The sequence below is a fragment of the Hylaeus volcanicus genome, chromosome 1 (genome assembly GCF_026283585.1).
Source record: "Hylaeus volcanicus isolate JK05 chromosome 1, UHH_iyHylVolc1.0_haploid, whole genome shotgun sequence".
NCBI classification, from domain to species: domain Eukaryota; kingdom Metazoa; phylum Arthropoda; class Insecta; order Hymenoptera; family Colletidae; genus Hylaeus; species Hylaeus volcanicus.
The window spans coordinates 2,571,014-2,583,425 of NC_071976.1; the positions used below are offsets into that span (position 1 = coordinate 2,571,014).

Here is a 12,412-nt window from a genome sequence, read left to right on the forward strand (position 1 = left end):
CATCATATAACCTCTCAGGCAAGACGCACTATTACAGTGGCTCACAGTGGCTCTCGTTAAAAAGTTGCAAGAAAAATTTTGCATTTCAAAGCGTTGCCTTTCGATCGAGCCTCGCCATCGACGTGAGATTAATTTTATTAAAGTTTTCTAACTAATCCCCGTAACTTCTAATAGCTGTTAACATGCTACGAGAAAGAAGAATGTCCACCTGATTATTAATTTAACATTAGCTGGTTTTACAGAGGCTTTTATCTATTTCCCTTCCAGAAACTTTCATACCGTTAAATGTCTTTTAATGCAACTTTAATAACAGAGACTGCTCATTCCTCTCTACTTTCTTTCGGAGTTTCAAAGCCTCTTAGACATTGAAACTTTTATGCTCAAACCATTATTTTCGGTAAACGAAAATAAGTATCTTTGACCATCTCTCCGTCTTCCCACGATAGTCTTCATTTATCATGTCGCGACCCCCTAAGAAAAATACATGTAGTCATAGGATCATCGACAAGAAAATTGTGGACGAAATAAATTTCTGAACGATCGAATAATATATTTTGTGTCAGAGCTCGATTCAAAATTGTTGAAATTTTCTTTCGCCTCCGTTTTTATCAGGGGTGCGATGCATTTTTCTTTTCACAGTCAACCAATTGTATCCATTCATTTCGACGACTGCACAATAGAATATACATATTTTTCATTCGTTGAAACAATGTACTGTACCGCGTATCCTTCGGCAACGCCGATGATTTGTTCGTTAAAAACATTTGTAAAAGTTCCCTTCAATGGTCCCAGGTGAAAAATAGGCTCTAATTAGTACATCTGCGTCCATTCCCATTCAAACCATGGCATTTATATTAATGCTGACATTCTGTTTGCCGTGTAGCTGCGTTTCTGTTGCAACTATTCAACAAAGTACGCTTTAAACCGTGTTTGTAGAGCATTTTCGGTTTATTTTTAACCGCGAGATATACTAGAAAAGTTTATACGGATACTTGTCCAACGTGTTGTTCACGTGCTCCACTTTTTACACACGCATTTTCCAACGCGTACGTCTCCACAGTTCGCGAATTAACTTCAAACGTTTTTTTATAAACGCGAGGCTACAACGTAAGGCAACAGTGAGCCGTTTGATATCGAGTGTTGGTGGGTTTGTTTCGCGTCTATTTTCTTGCATTGCAAATGTATTTGAGATGAATTCATAATTAATTCATTAACGTACCGAGGAAGTTTGAAATTTCAAACGAAAATATTCCGCAATAAATCACGGATTAGTATTTAAAGGGAAACGCTTGGAAAATGGCCCCGACGCATCGAATTTTAGTTAAATTCAGATTGAATTGGTGACGTGCGCTGTAAATTGAGCCGTGTCGGCCCTATGGCGGGAATCGTACGACGCCGATTGTACTTAGGCTTTGCCACGATTTGATCGAGTTACGTGGAAATCGGTTTCGTCTTTCGCCAATGGCAAAGCGTGTGTCGAACCAGGTATAGCTGACAAATCTGAGTAAGCCTCTTGGATGGCATACATTCGATTCATACTTGGCCCGTGCTCCTCTCTACGGATTATACCTCGTTAGGATTGTGAATCTGAACTATGTGGGTTACCATCTCGAAGGTAGATGAGCCACAATTATGTTCGCTTCATGTACCCATAATTAGAACTTCAGACATGATGCTTTCGTTCCGACGAATGTGGAATATTCGAACCCTAAGTATCCCTGAAATTTAACGAAACTATTATCAGTTTCGGATAATTACTCTGTGCGAGGCAACGTGCGCGCTGGCACTTGCTCCCATTTCTATAATTATTAGGCGAAATGCTGCGGGGAAAATCACGGGAACAGTTATCGAATTCTATGCATAACGGCAGGGGAGTATTTTTAATTAATGTATATATTTGGCGAGCACGAATCTAAACGAATACGCCAACTGTGTATTTAATAAGCGCTCAAGGAGACACCTAGGGGCTCAGTTATGAAATTCGATTCAATTTTGGGACTCGGAGAGCTATATTACTCTATGGAATCAATGTTTATTGTATCAAAGTTATTAATTTTATTAATTTTCGGACTCACAGAGGTACGTTACTCTACAGAACCAATGCTTGTTTCCTTAGCCCACTAATTTTATTAATTTTGGGACCAATGGATGTTCACAAAACACCGTTAAAGACGACGAAGAAGGCATCAAACGAAAGACTAGTCGTACGCAGGGATAGCCGGGAGCGTCGCGTTTAAAAGCGGCTGCATCGATCTCCAGTTAAATTTCGTGCGAAATTAATCTCGGGCGCAACGGTGGCTTATTGCCAAGTCAACGGCAGTAGTTATGGAGGACAAGAAATCTGGTACCGAGTGTTCGAAAGCCTTTGAGGAATTACGGCCCTGTACGTGTACTTAAACGGGAAAGCGGAAGACAAAAGGGCGTCCTGATGGACACTAATTACGGACCTGGAATGCAGACGCTTTTACGTTACATTGCTCCAATAAAGAAAATCCGTTTTCATCCCGGTACAGGAGGGATAATGTCCCGACTGCTTTCAGGCTGCGTCGTACTGAATTAAATTTACACTTCTGGCATTGCGGACCTTTTTGTTCGATACGGGGCGTTGGTGAATTATAGTTGCTTCGCGAGCTGATTCGATTCAGGAAATATAGGTCGTTCGAACCAATTAACATTACATTTGTTATCATTCTAAATTTCCGTGGGATTCATTGGTGTTTTGGTCGGATAATTAACTCGTTTAATTTATTATCAACGAGCTGTGTCGTTCAGATTTCTGAAAACAATTCCGTGTAAATTTTACCGTGCACTATTTCACGTTGAAGTGAAAATGTCAAGCTGCGAAGTTAAGTAATACACATCTCTTTTTGCATGTTTATTTAGCAAAGGTGTGCCACGTTGAAAGGCACCACTTAATGTCTGTTTTATGACAGGTTGCTACCATAGCATTATTTGCTTTCTCCGCGTTTCCACACTGTGCTCAATTAAAGGAACGCATTCCCCAGCCATTCGAGTATGTGGAACCAACCAGCAGAGATGAAACAACGTTACGTACATACTGCGATGATGTAATTATCGATCGCCCTGTTCGCGGATCATCGGAGTATATAGTTTTCGCTCGCTGGCGAAACGAAGGGTAAAGAGAGGAAGATAACCATGGAAAGGTGAATTCCTCGCGATCCGAGGGAAAAGAATCAGTGCCACCGACAGCGTGTGTTGTGTCCTTTTCCTTGTGAGAGCACGTCCTCGACCGAAGGCGGAGATGTTCCGTCAAAGCGACGTTAAAGCCGTACGAGTCAAAGTGAGGTTCGTCGGCGTTGCCATGAAATCGCGGAGACGGCGGAAAGCAGTCGTCGCCGGGCACAGAAACGAGAGGAGCTGAAAAGTTCTGCGGCAATACCTGCAGGAAAGTGCCCGCGACGAAAAGGACCTGGGGGAAAAACGATTGCCAAGAGAGGCGTATATGGTAATGCGAAATAGCCGGCATTATCTCGCTGTAAATCACCTAAAAAGAGGTTTGAAATCTGCTGGCGCCTGCCTCCCGCCCCCTCGATTATAAATGTCTTTCTTCTGGGTGTTCCGTTCGGTGTGTTTCCGCGAAAATTACTGGCGGAGGGATATAGGATCTCACGTTTTTCATTAACATAAACAATAGGCTGGACAGGATCGATCGAGATCGTTTCGATGCACGCGAACAACAACCCTTGAAAGAACCTTTCGGCACTGGTGGTTTCTTGAGCTGCTTTTACGGAAACATTTGCATCGATTAACGGAACTGCTCGAATAAATATCGTAAGAGTAGAATATAACGAGAGCTGATTAATCACCCTCCATTAATAAAAATATCATAATTACTCATAAAGTGTATCTCAATGATAAAACAACCGCAGTTGCATGACCTACGCGCATAACACTTATCAAGCATTTTTTTTATCATTTTTCATGAATATTTCTGTCGTAAGTTTACAACACAGAGACACAATTTTCAAGCATAAAGCGCTCATTCAGCTCTGCTGTTAACTCCTATATTATTAGCAGAATCTGATAGAACGAGTAATTCGTATTCTATTAATGGAACATCGCGCAAAGTTATACTAGAATTAATTTCTGTTTATGAACGCTCCCGTGGCTAATGAAACGATTACGTACACTCATTGGGCCCCCGCACTCATCACGCTACATATGCTCGCATAATATTCAAACGAGACACACGTTAATGTGCCTAACATTATGCGAAATTTATGGTCCTCGGTGGAACATCAAAAACAGATCAAAAGTTATACCACACGTTTGAGGCAGCAGACGGGCCAACTCAACTTTCCTGCTATCGACTTAACAGGTACCTCGTGGCTAAATTTATGAGTTCTAAGATACAATGAATATTATTTGGAATACATCCGCGCTGGATCTTTTTTCATGTTCAGTCAGAATTGGGCATTATCGTCATTTCTAAGACACGATAAATAATTAGGAATACATCTAGCCGAATCTTTTTTCGTGTGCAATCAGAATTGTATAACAAAATATATTTAAACGAGTGAATGATACGAAGTAATTCACATTTTGAAAGAGTTAAAAATGCACACATAATACTGTTGATAGTAGTAACAATAATATGAAATGCTTAATAGTCGTATCACTTACCCAGCGAAGAACATGAGTAGAAACCACGAACAGGGGACAGCGACCACCAATATCGCCTCTTCCATGTGCCTGTCGCCAGCAAGACGGCACGGAATGCACGCGAGTATGAGCAGGTTACTAATCAAGAATATGAGCTTGGCGGGCTCGTGGCTCTGAAAGGTAAATGCGCAGGTGAAACGTCAAAGGCAGCAACGTATTCTTGCACGCTTTACGACCACCCGCAGAGGAATCGATACGCCATGGAATTTCGGGCCACAACGGCGCACAGTGGGACACGTCTAAGATTTTAGTAGATTTTAGTTTTCTATTGCTACGAGGGGCGCCTCTGTCAAGAATTTATATCGATTATATTACGATATTAAAAAGAAAATCATTAGAAAATTGTAAGGCTAATAAAATGAAGCGTGAAGAGTATACTCTCTCGAGCCTTAAATAGGATTAGTTTCTAACTTCGATACTCTTCTAATTGTTCACGAAACAAAGTTTAGCGAACGAAATTAGCTTGATCGATCCCCGACGATCTTCCAGGCGACACCTTTTTTAATCGCACCACGTCACGGTTACGATTGGAACGCAATCGCGCTTAATAACGCCGCGATACACGTAAATTACGTTGTCCTAATTACTATATCGTACAGCCGATGTCTGCGCTATCGACCGAACGAGGGTAATTACGAATTATACATTCTCTCACTTACGAGAATGCTCAACTTGTACCGTGATTTACGAGCAATTCTCTCGTTACTGAACAAATTAATTCGCGGACAATAAAACCCTTTAAGGGTTTCTCGTGTCTTGTCTGCGGCCGCGGTTCCGTCGGTCTCTGTTTACTGTTTACGACTGTGGTTTACAAACTTTAGAAAGCACCACGAAAAGAACGTTTCTCTGCTGGTGATATTATGATTAATTCTTTTGGTTAGCCCTTAACCCTCCTAATACCCTACCGTCGATATATCCGGATTTGCGAAAATGTTACAACGATCGTGGGTGGAAAATTGCGTGATCTGTAGATCGAACGTGTCCTATGTCTTAAATGTCGCCTTCCAGGGTCGTGGACTCGCTAACTGGCGGAAGAATGTGCCCTTAATATTAATGGGGATCTTTATCTCTATTCTTTTCTATAAAGATGACAACCGAGAACGTTTGGTATCATTGAGACTAGATTGTTAAAAATAGAAATTTATAGAGAAGAAAATACAAGGGAATAATTTTCAGCAGAATTTTAAGAACTTCACTCGGTGGTTTCAGAGTTCTGATTTTTGGAAATCAGTCCACGAGGGTTGGTGGTCCCTCGGTTAGGCAAACGTGGCGTACAACTGTCCAAGTATCCCAGTTTATGATGTTGCAGGCAATAAATTAATTTCCATGGGTACTAGGTCCTTCGCGGCCCTCGTATGCTGAATCCATTTATACCTCGGCCCGTATATACAGGGTGTAGCGTGATTCCTGATATTACCGTAAGGGAAGCACTTTGTACGAAAATAAGGCGGAAGTGTGCGAGTAAATCCTGTTCGAACGTGGCCCGGTGAAAAGTTCCGTGAAAATTTGTTTTAAGACGTTGCCTTCCATGCTACTTACGTTAAGTCCCACAATTTTCCCGAGAAAAATACCATCCACGCCGCGCGCGAGGAAAAGAAATCCGTCCTGTATTTGGAAGTACCAGCGTTTTTGCGCGGAGAGACCTCGTTTTCCCTGTAACCGTTCTCGATCCCCCGTTACAGTTCACTAGCCGTCCAACCTCAGGTAAGAAGTATTCGAAATTGCTCCACTCGGCGCATCACGAGCCACGGGAACAACGGGGCATTTCGCGATCGCAACTTTCACGGGTCAGGTCGATCGGAATAGCGAAACGCTGAGGGAATAGAGACGCTTACCAACTGTTTCATGAACGACAGCAGACCGATGTTGATGATTTCGCCGCCTAGTTGCACCAGAATGTAGCTCAGCACGCCTATCACGGTGATGCACTCCGATATCGTGCGAGCCGCGTCCGTTATTTCCTCTGGCCATTTCAGGAGGTCGGTGTTCATGTCGGAAGGCCTCATGTACACGGCCAGGGACAGCGAGGTCAGGTGAAACGCCAGGATTATCAGCCGCTTCAGGAACTGTAACTTTCGGGGAGAATCGGTGGAATCTGTTGTGATTAATTGGGAATCGTGCGTGGGAGGATAAGGGAAATTTTTTTCAGAGGGTTGGACAACCTATACCGTCGCGTTAGATATATATTCGTTACAATGAGAATGCAAATTGTTGCTCGGTCAAGGTCTAACCATAAGGGTTGGAAACATTTATTTTACCAACTCCTGTACGCACATAAAAATACAAAATTATCATTAATGTCGTACATTTCTCATTTCACTGAATCCCCTTTACTTTCAAAAAAAGTCTCTCATCGAAATCATGCCGTATCCTTTTATGTGCATCTTTCGCATATTCGCATGGACGAGCATGATATTCTATTGGAAGCTCCCTGATCCGTATTATCTACTTGCTGTTATAAGTCTGCAAATCATGGACACATTAGATTTTTTCAATAACCCCTCGTGAAAAAGTCTATAAATCGTGCTCCTTTTTGTCGAGCGCACGAGGAACAGCGGAAAGTAATTCGGTTGCGTTAGTAGGGGAAAAAATTGCCATTTTACATGGACGTAATGAACTTTTCTATCTGGATTTTGCTCGCTTCGATACGTTACTGTATCCGCTTCGAAAGAAATAGATTACACGATGCCGTGGATTGAAATCGATAATGTAGCGAACAAGCAACTAATCGAACGAAACTGACTGCGATTTTATGTACAGGCTGGTTAAATTTTCCGTAAAAATTGAAGCAAGTTTTCGTAACTTCGAACTCCGAACTATGCGTAGAGTAGTCCTGATGATGTGCTACCGTCAAATGGGGCTTCGTGATTAATTATACTAAAACCATGCTAATCTCTGTGTGCAATATCGCACCGTAATTGGTCATTTGACGCTTGTATGCGGTTTAAACGTGACCATAATTAGCACTAGCAGCGGAATATGTCATGGATACTGTGCTATTATAATCTTCTGCCATCGAACCACGTTACTGTTTTTTGTCCGAGTAAAAATAACTGAAACTCCCTTTTGCTCGAGTACCAAAATAAAAATTGTAAATATTCCGTGCCATCCGCGTTCCATCAAAAAATCCTGAAGCCCCGTTTTGGAAAATCCTCCACTAAATTATTTCTAAACGAGGCCCTGGTTTATTGTTCGAAAACACCGCGTTCGATAGTTGGTCATCGAGTCGCGCGACCATAATTCCAATCAATTCAAGCGCACGACATCGACGACCATCCTGAGATCATTCACGGATTACCAATACTATCGGGAAGCTTCGCGGTGAATCGAAATCGAAATAAATCGCTCGTTTATTCGTCGTCGGTGGATATCCCCCCGCCACTCGTGGATTCAAGTATTGTGCGCGATGACAATCGCTCGATGTCACTCCAAGTCTACTCGAAGTCTACTCGACGTCACTCAATAATCACCGGAATAATTCGAAATGCACGCGCATTGATAAACACGCGCCACGAAAACTTTCCACCTCCCGGCGTACTCGAATAACTGGGACAGCTGACATCTGCCAATTATAATATAATTACGCGCCCGCGTCACCGCTTGGCGTTTCAAGAACGATCAAAATAGTCGAACGACGAATATTAATGCTCTCGACGTGCACTTGGCGTTTCTGAGCGTTCGCATTGGTTCCAGTTATTTCTTAAAGCGAGGCGTCGATAGTATTATCGAAAAGAAGTAGAACATAATCGCGTGGAACACCTTATTTAAATTGGCATGTTCGTTTTAATTCTGTACGTCAGCGTTACTGCTTTCCTATCGCTGCTAGTTTTCAAATCATTTAGCTCTCACCCTGAAACCTCACTGTCACTGATATTAAATAAATTACTTACGAGTACCACGCGAGTTGCTCTAGTCGAAAATAATAAGCCATCATTCAATTTACTATACGCTCAGTTCGCAACGCAGTAACCTATGGATTCGACTAATCAATCGTTTAGCAGCCAATCAACCAATTGGTTTCAAAATCCCCCAAGGTCGATTATGCACCCAAATGGGCTCTCTTACGTTTTCAGGTCGGGAAACCTAACGTGGTTCGGCTAAAGCTGTTGAAAAATGCCTGGGCGGAAATCAGACGAGAATATTGTCACGTGGACGCACTTACCCGCGCGAAGGTCTTCCATTTTTCCTCAAGTAATCGCTGAATAATACCACCGTCCAGCATGTTCAAGTGCTCCTCCTTCGTGCCGTTCAGAATGATAAATAGCGCGGAGTTCCAGTCTGAAATAGAAATTCGGAGAGGACCATTTGCGGTTAATGGAACATCACTTTAGGGTTCCCTTCGTCGCGATAATTATGGGTTTTGCATTAGCGTAGACTCGGATATACGTGTGTATATACATATATATATACATACATACATACATACATATATATATTAGATGCAAGAGTTCCTCGCGAGGGAGAGCTTTTTCTGCAACCACGCCACGTGCGGTGCTAAACTTTCTTGCGTGCGAGAAGATAAAAGTTTACGCTACTTCAGCGCACGAAGAATTCCACGGAATCGTTAATCTGTCGGCCAAACTTGCCCGCGAGCTCCCGAAACTCGGCTCTAATGTTAGTTCGATGCGGTGGTTGAATTTCGGCGAACCCATAAATGCGAGTACTAAAGGCTTTTCGAAAGTGTTACTAATGTAAAACGGGATGAGCTTTCGGACGTTTGGGGGAGCACCCAGACCCGCCCTGGAAGACAATTTACACGAGTTGAAGAGATGAAAACCGGTGAGCGGCTGTGAAAATGTGTCTGTGTGTGCTTGCGAGTTACCTGTGCTTGCGCCAGGGACGGGGCTAGACTAATTGGGACCCTGGAGTTCGGCGGAGTTTCAAGAGACCTTCGTTTCTGTCAAATGCATTATGAAAAACAAATTTTAATGTGGAGATACGTGTCTGTATTTTAAAATGTATCGAGTTGTAGGACCTTGAGGAGTAACTGAACAGTTATAAACACGTGGATTTTAATTTCTTGTTTCTTTCAAAGCAGATGGAACATGTAACATATTAATTATAAACACTTTCACTTGACATTCTCAAACGAACCATTCACTTAATCCCCGAGTACTCTTAAAGCCCGTAAATCTGCCTTCGACGCCGATGTACGAGATCAAAGGTCTGGAGACTCGTAATCAATAAAACTGTTATATTTACATAAACAGAGGAACTTCATTTTTAACCTGAATTATATCCCGCCTTGTTATTTAATTTAAAGATCTGTCTAAGAACTGGAGTTGTTGGAAAAAATCGCGAGTAATTCATCACGTACGCAGCATTGGAAAAGTTAGCAAACTGGCTACCGCGGGATGTGTCAATATCACGTCACAACTTTTCTCTGATTCATCGTCGAACTTTTCTCGAGCGGAATTGTAACGGAAGATGACAAATGAGTTCATTATGAAATTGTTGCAACCAAGAAACCGGTGACCAGACATGGTTAAATTGTTAGTCGGAGGTTTTCTTGTGCTCGGTGGAATGGTTTCGACGCGATTCGCGGATGAATGGGAACAGCGATCGCGACAGGGAAGGCGTGGCTCAGAAAATTTGGACGGCTGACAAATATTGTACAACGGCCAATAAACTTTTAACCGTGCCATCCCGTATTGATTATCGACGTATATTCGACCGACTTCGCGATGAAAAATATCAAGGATTCATTTTCGACTTTCGCGAACTTGCCGCATGCATCGATCGACCCCCTTTTTGCTGCGCACTTTTCTTTAAGCCGCATCGGTCTTGGAATGCGTTTGAAACCTCGGATCGCTAATGTCTGGGGAAAGACGTGACGGAAAGCTCAAGTTTCGCCGCAGTTTCATCTTGGGTGACCATTTTAGCTACCAAATCTTTTGTGTTTTCAATGAGATGATAGATGGTATATTCATAGATTGTTCCTTTACCAGGAAACAGTTGCCAAACTATTCAAATATGTCCTTTACGACTAAAGCTCCTCTTCGTTTCCTCGCGAAGATTAGGGACTCCGATCTTTACTGCTAATATAGCATAATCTATACGTTTGAGAACTACAGTGGTTGCGAGGTTATCTAATTCAACAGTACCAACTCCCGAATATAAACTACCGATAATACGGAAAATGGAGTTAAATTATACGTTCGATAAACACTGCAATACTCGATACCAAGTTCCGCCGAATTCTGTTCGTTATTTTCGAGCGTACAATGTCTTTCGTAGTAATTTTTCTTGTGCCGCAGGCGTCTGCGTCGCGTCAAAATTCATAGTAGGACGGTCCCGATCCACCGTGTCCTCCAGACTCTTTAATCACTCGTCGACCTAAGCAAAGCTGCTTTCACGGTGGCTTAAAGCGTCAGGAAAGTTCGCGGTTCCATTGGATATTTTCAAGGAAACGTTTTAACGCTCGGTGCGTCTGTTGTCAATCTCCATTCTTCTCTCTCTTCGGTCTGCGGCTACATCGATGGGAACTTCCCCGGCAGCTTTTGGCTGGGAAATTGAATTTCAGATGCGCAAGCAAAATTGCAACGAATATCCGCGTTCTCGTCGAACCGTCCGAACTTCCATTCAATACTGCCATCTCGAACGATGGAATCGGGTGACCAGGACCGTACCTAGGCCCACTGTCTCTTGCGAAAGTGAACCATTCAACCACTCGCACTTGGAGTCCTTGCAGACGCGCAGAGTGTCTTCGTCCCTCGATTGCTCTCATTATTTTTGAAGCCCTGAAAAGTGCAATCCTTACAGTTTCGTTGTTTTTGAGATTCTATTTAATTGTTGTATTTCTTCCATTGAATCGAAAACTGCATCTTGTTCGAAACGCCATAACAAACGTCAAGATGCCACGCCCTGCGTCTACCCCGATTCCTCTTCTCCCTTTCGAGTGTCCCACAGAGTCGAATCTTCGTTTCAACTTCTACTTCAGCTTGTAACGATCTGGTGTATTCGAAAATAAGGGCTCCGATCGTCCGATCTTCAGTTTTACATGACAAACTTTCGAGGTTGGTGGACCTGGAGAGGCCAAAGTTGGCACACACGGCGAACTTAGCGGTACACGGTCGTTACCGCAACTCGTAATTATATCTAACTCCTGGAGCCAGACCTCTGAGAAGTTTTCCCTGACGGTCCCTCGCGCTTCTGGCCATTCTGGACCAAACCATCACGGCCAGTCCGCAAAAACGGACGTCGTAGCCGAACTTGAATAACGATTTGCCTTTAGCCCCTGGTCCGTTGCCCCGTTATCGTTGATAATCATCCCTAAGTGCTCTGCTCAGATAATTATTAACGTTTTAGCGGAGGCGGCCATCCGTGTTCAGCGTAATCGATTTAAGCTATCTTTCCGAGCTTAATTCCATCAGGGAACATCAAAAGTCGATCGCCCGGTGATGTAATAGATCGCAGATTATATTAGAGACCTCTGTCCCCGTAAACGCACACACTCGATGAAGTTTTGACCGAGGACAAAGGGGTGTCGCGAATTTTATTTACTCCACGCTATAGATCCACTTTTTCCTCTCGATGGTAGCCACCGGCTGCGAGATTTGCAACGCGATCGACGAGCAAGTAATTTCCAAAGTAGCTCGAGCACGTTTCGACATTCTACAGGGCCCGCAGCCGCCATTGCACCGAGGATTCCACGCGATCCTCGGCTTTCCTCAATAAGTGGGGGATATCTTTGGAAGATTTCCTTCGCGAAAAGAAAGTGAGTACACCA

The 12,412-nt window shown here is 43.1% G+C and overlaps 1 protein-coding gene across 1 annotated transcript in view; it reads right to left on the minus strand.

Moving 5' to 3' along the window:
* Positions 1–12,412, minus strand: part of LOC128884952 (uncharacterized) — a 34,190-nt gene that overhangs the window by 16,483 nt on the left and 5,295 nt on the right. The window contains 3 exon segments of the mRNA XM_054138705.1: positions 4,645–4,796; positions 6,519–6,755; positions 8,846–8,961. Of these exon segments, the coding sequence (XP_053994680.1) occupies positions 4,645–4,796; positions 6,519–6,755; positions 8,846–8,961 (505 nt within the window).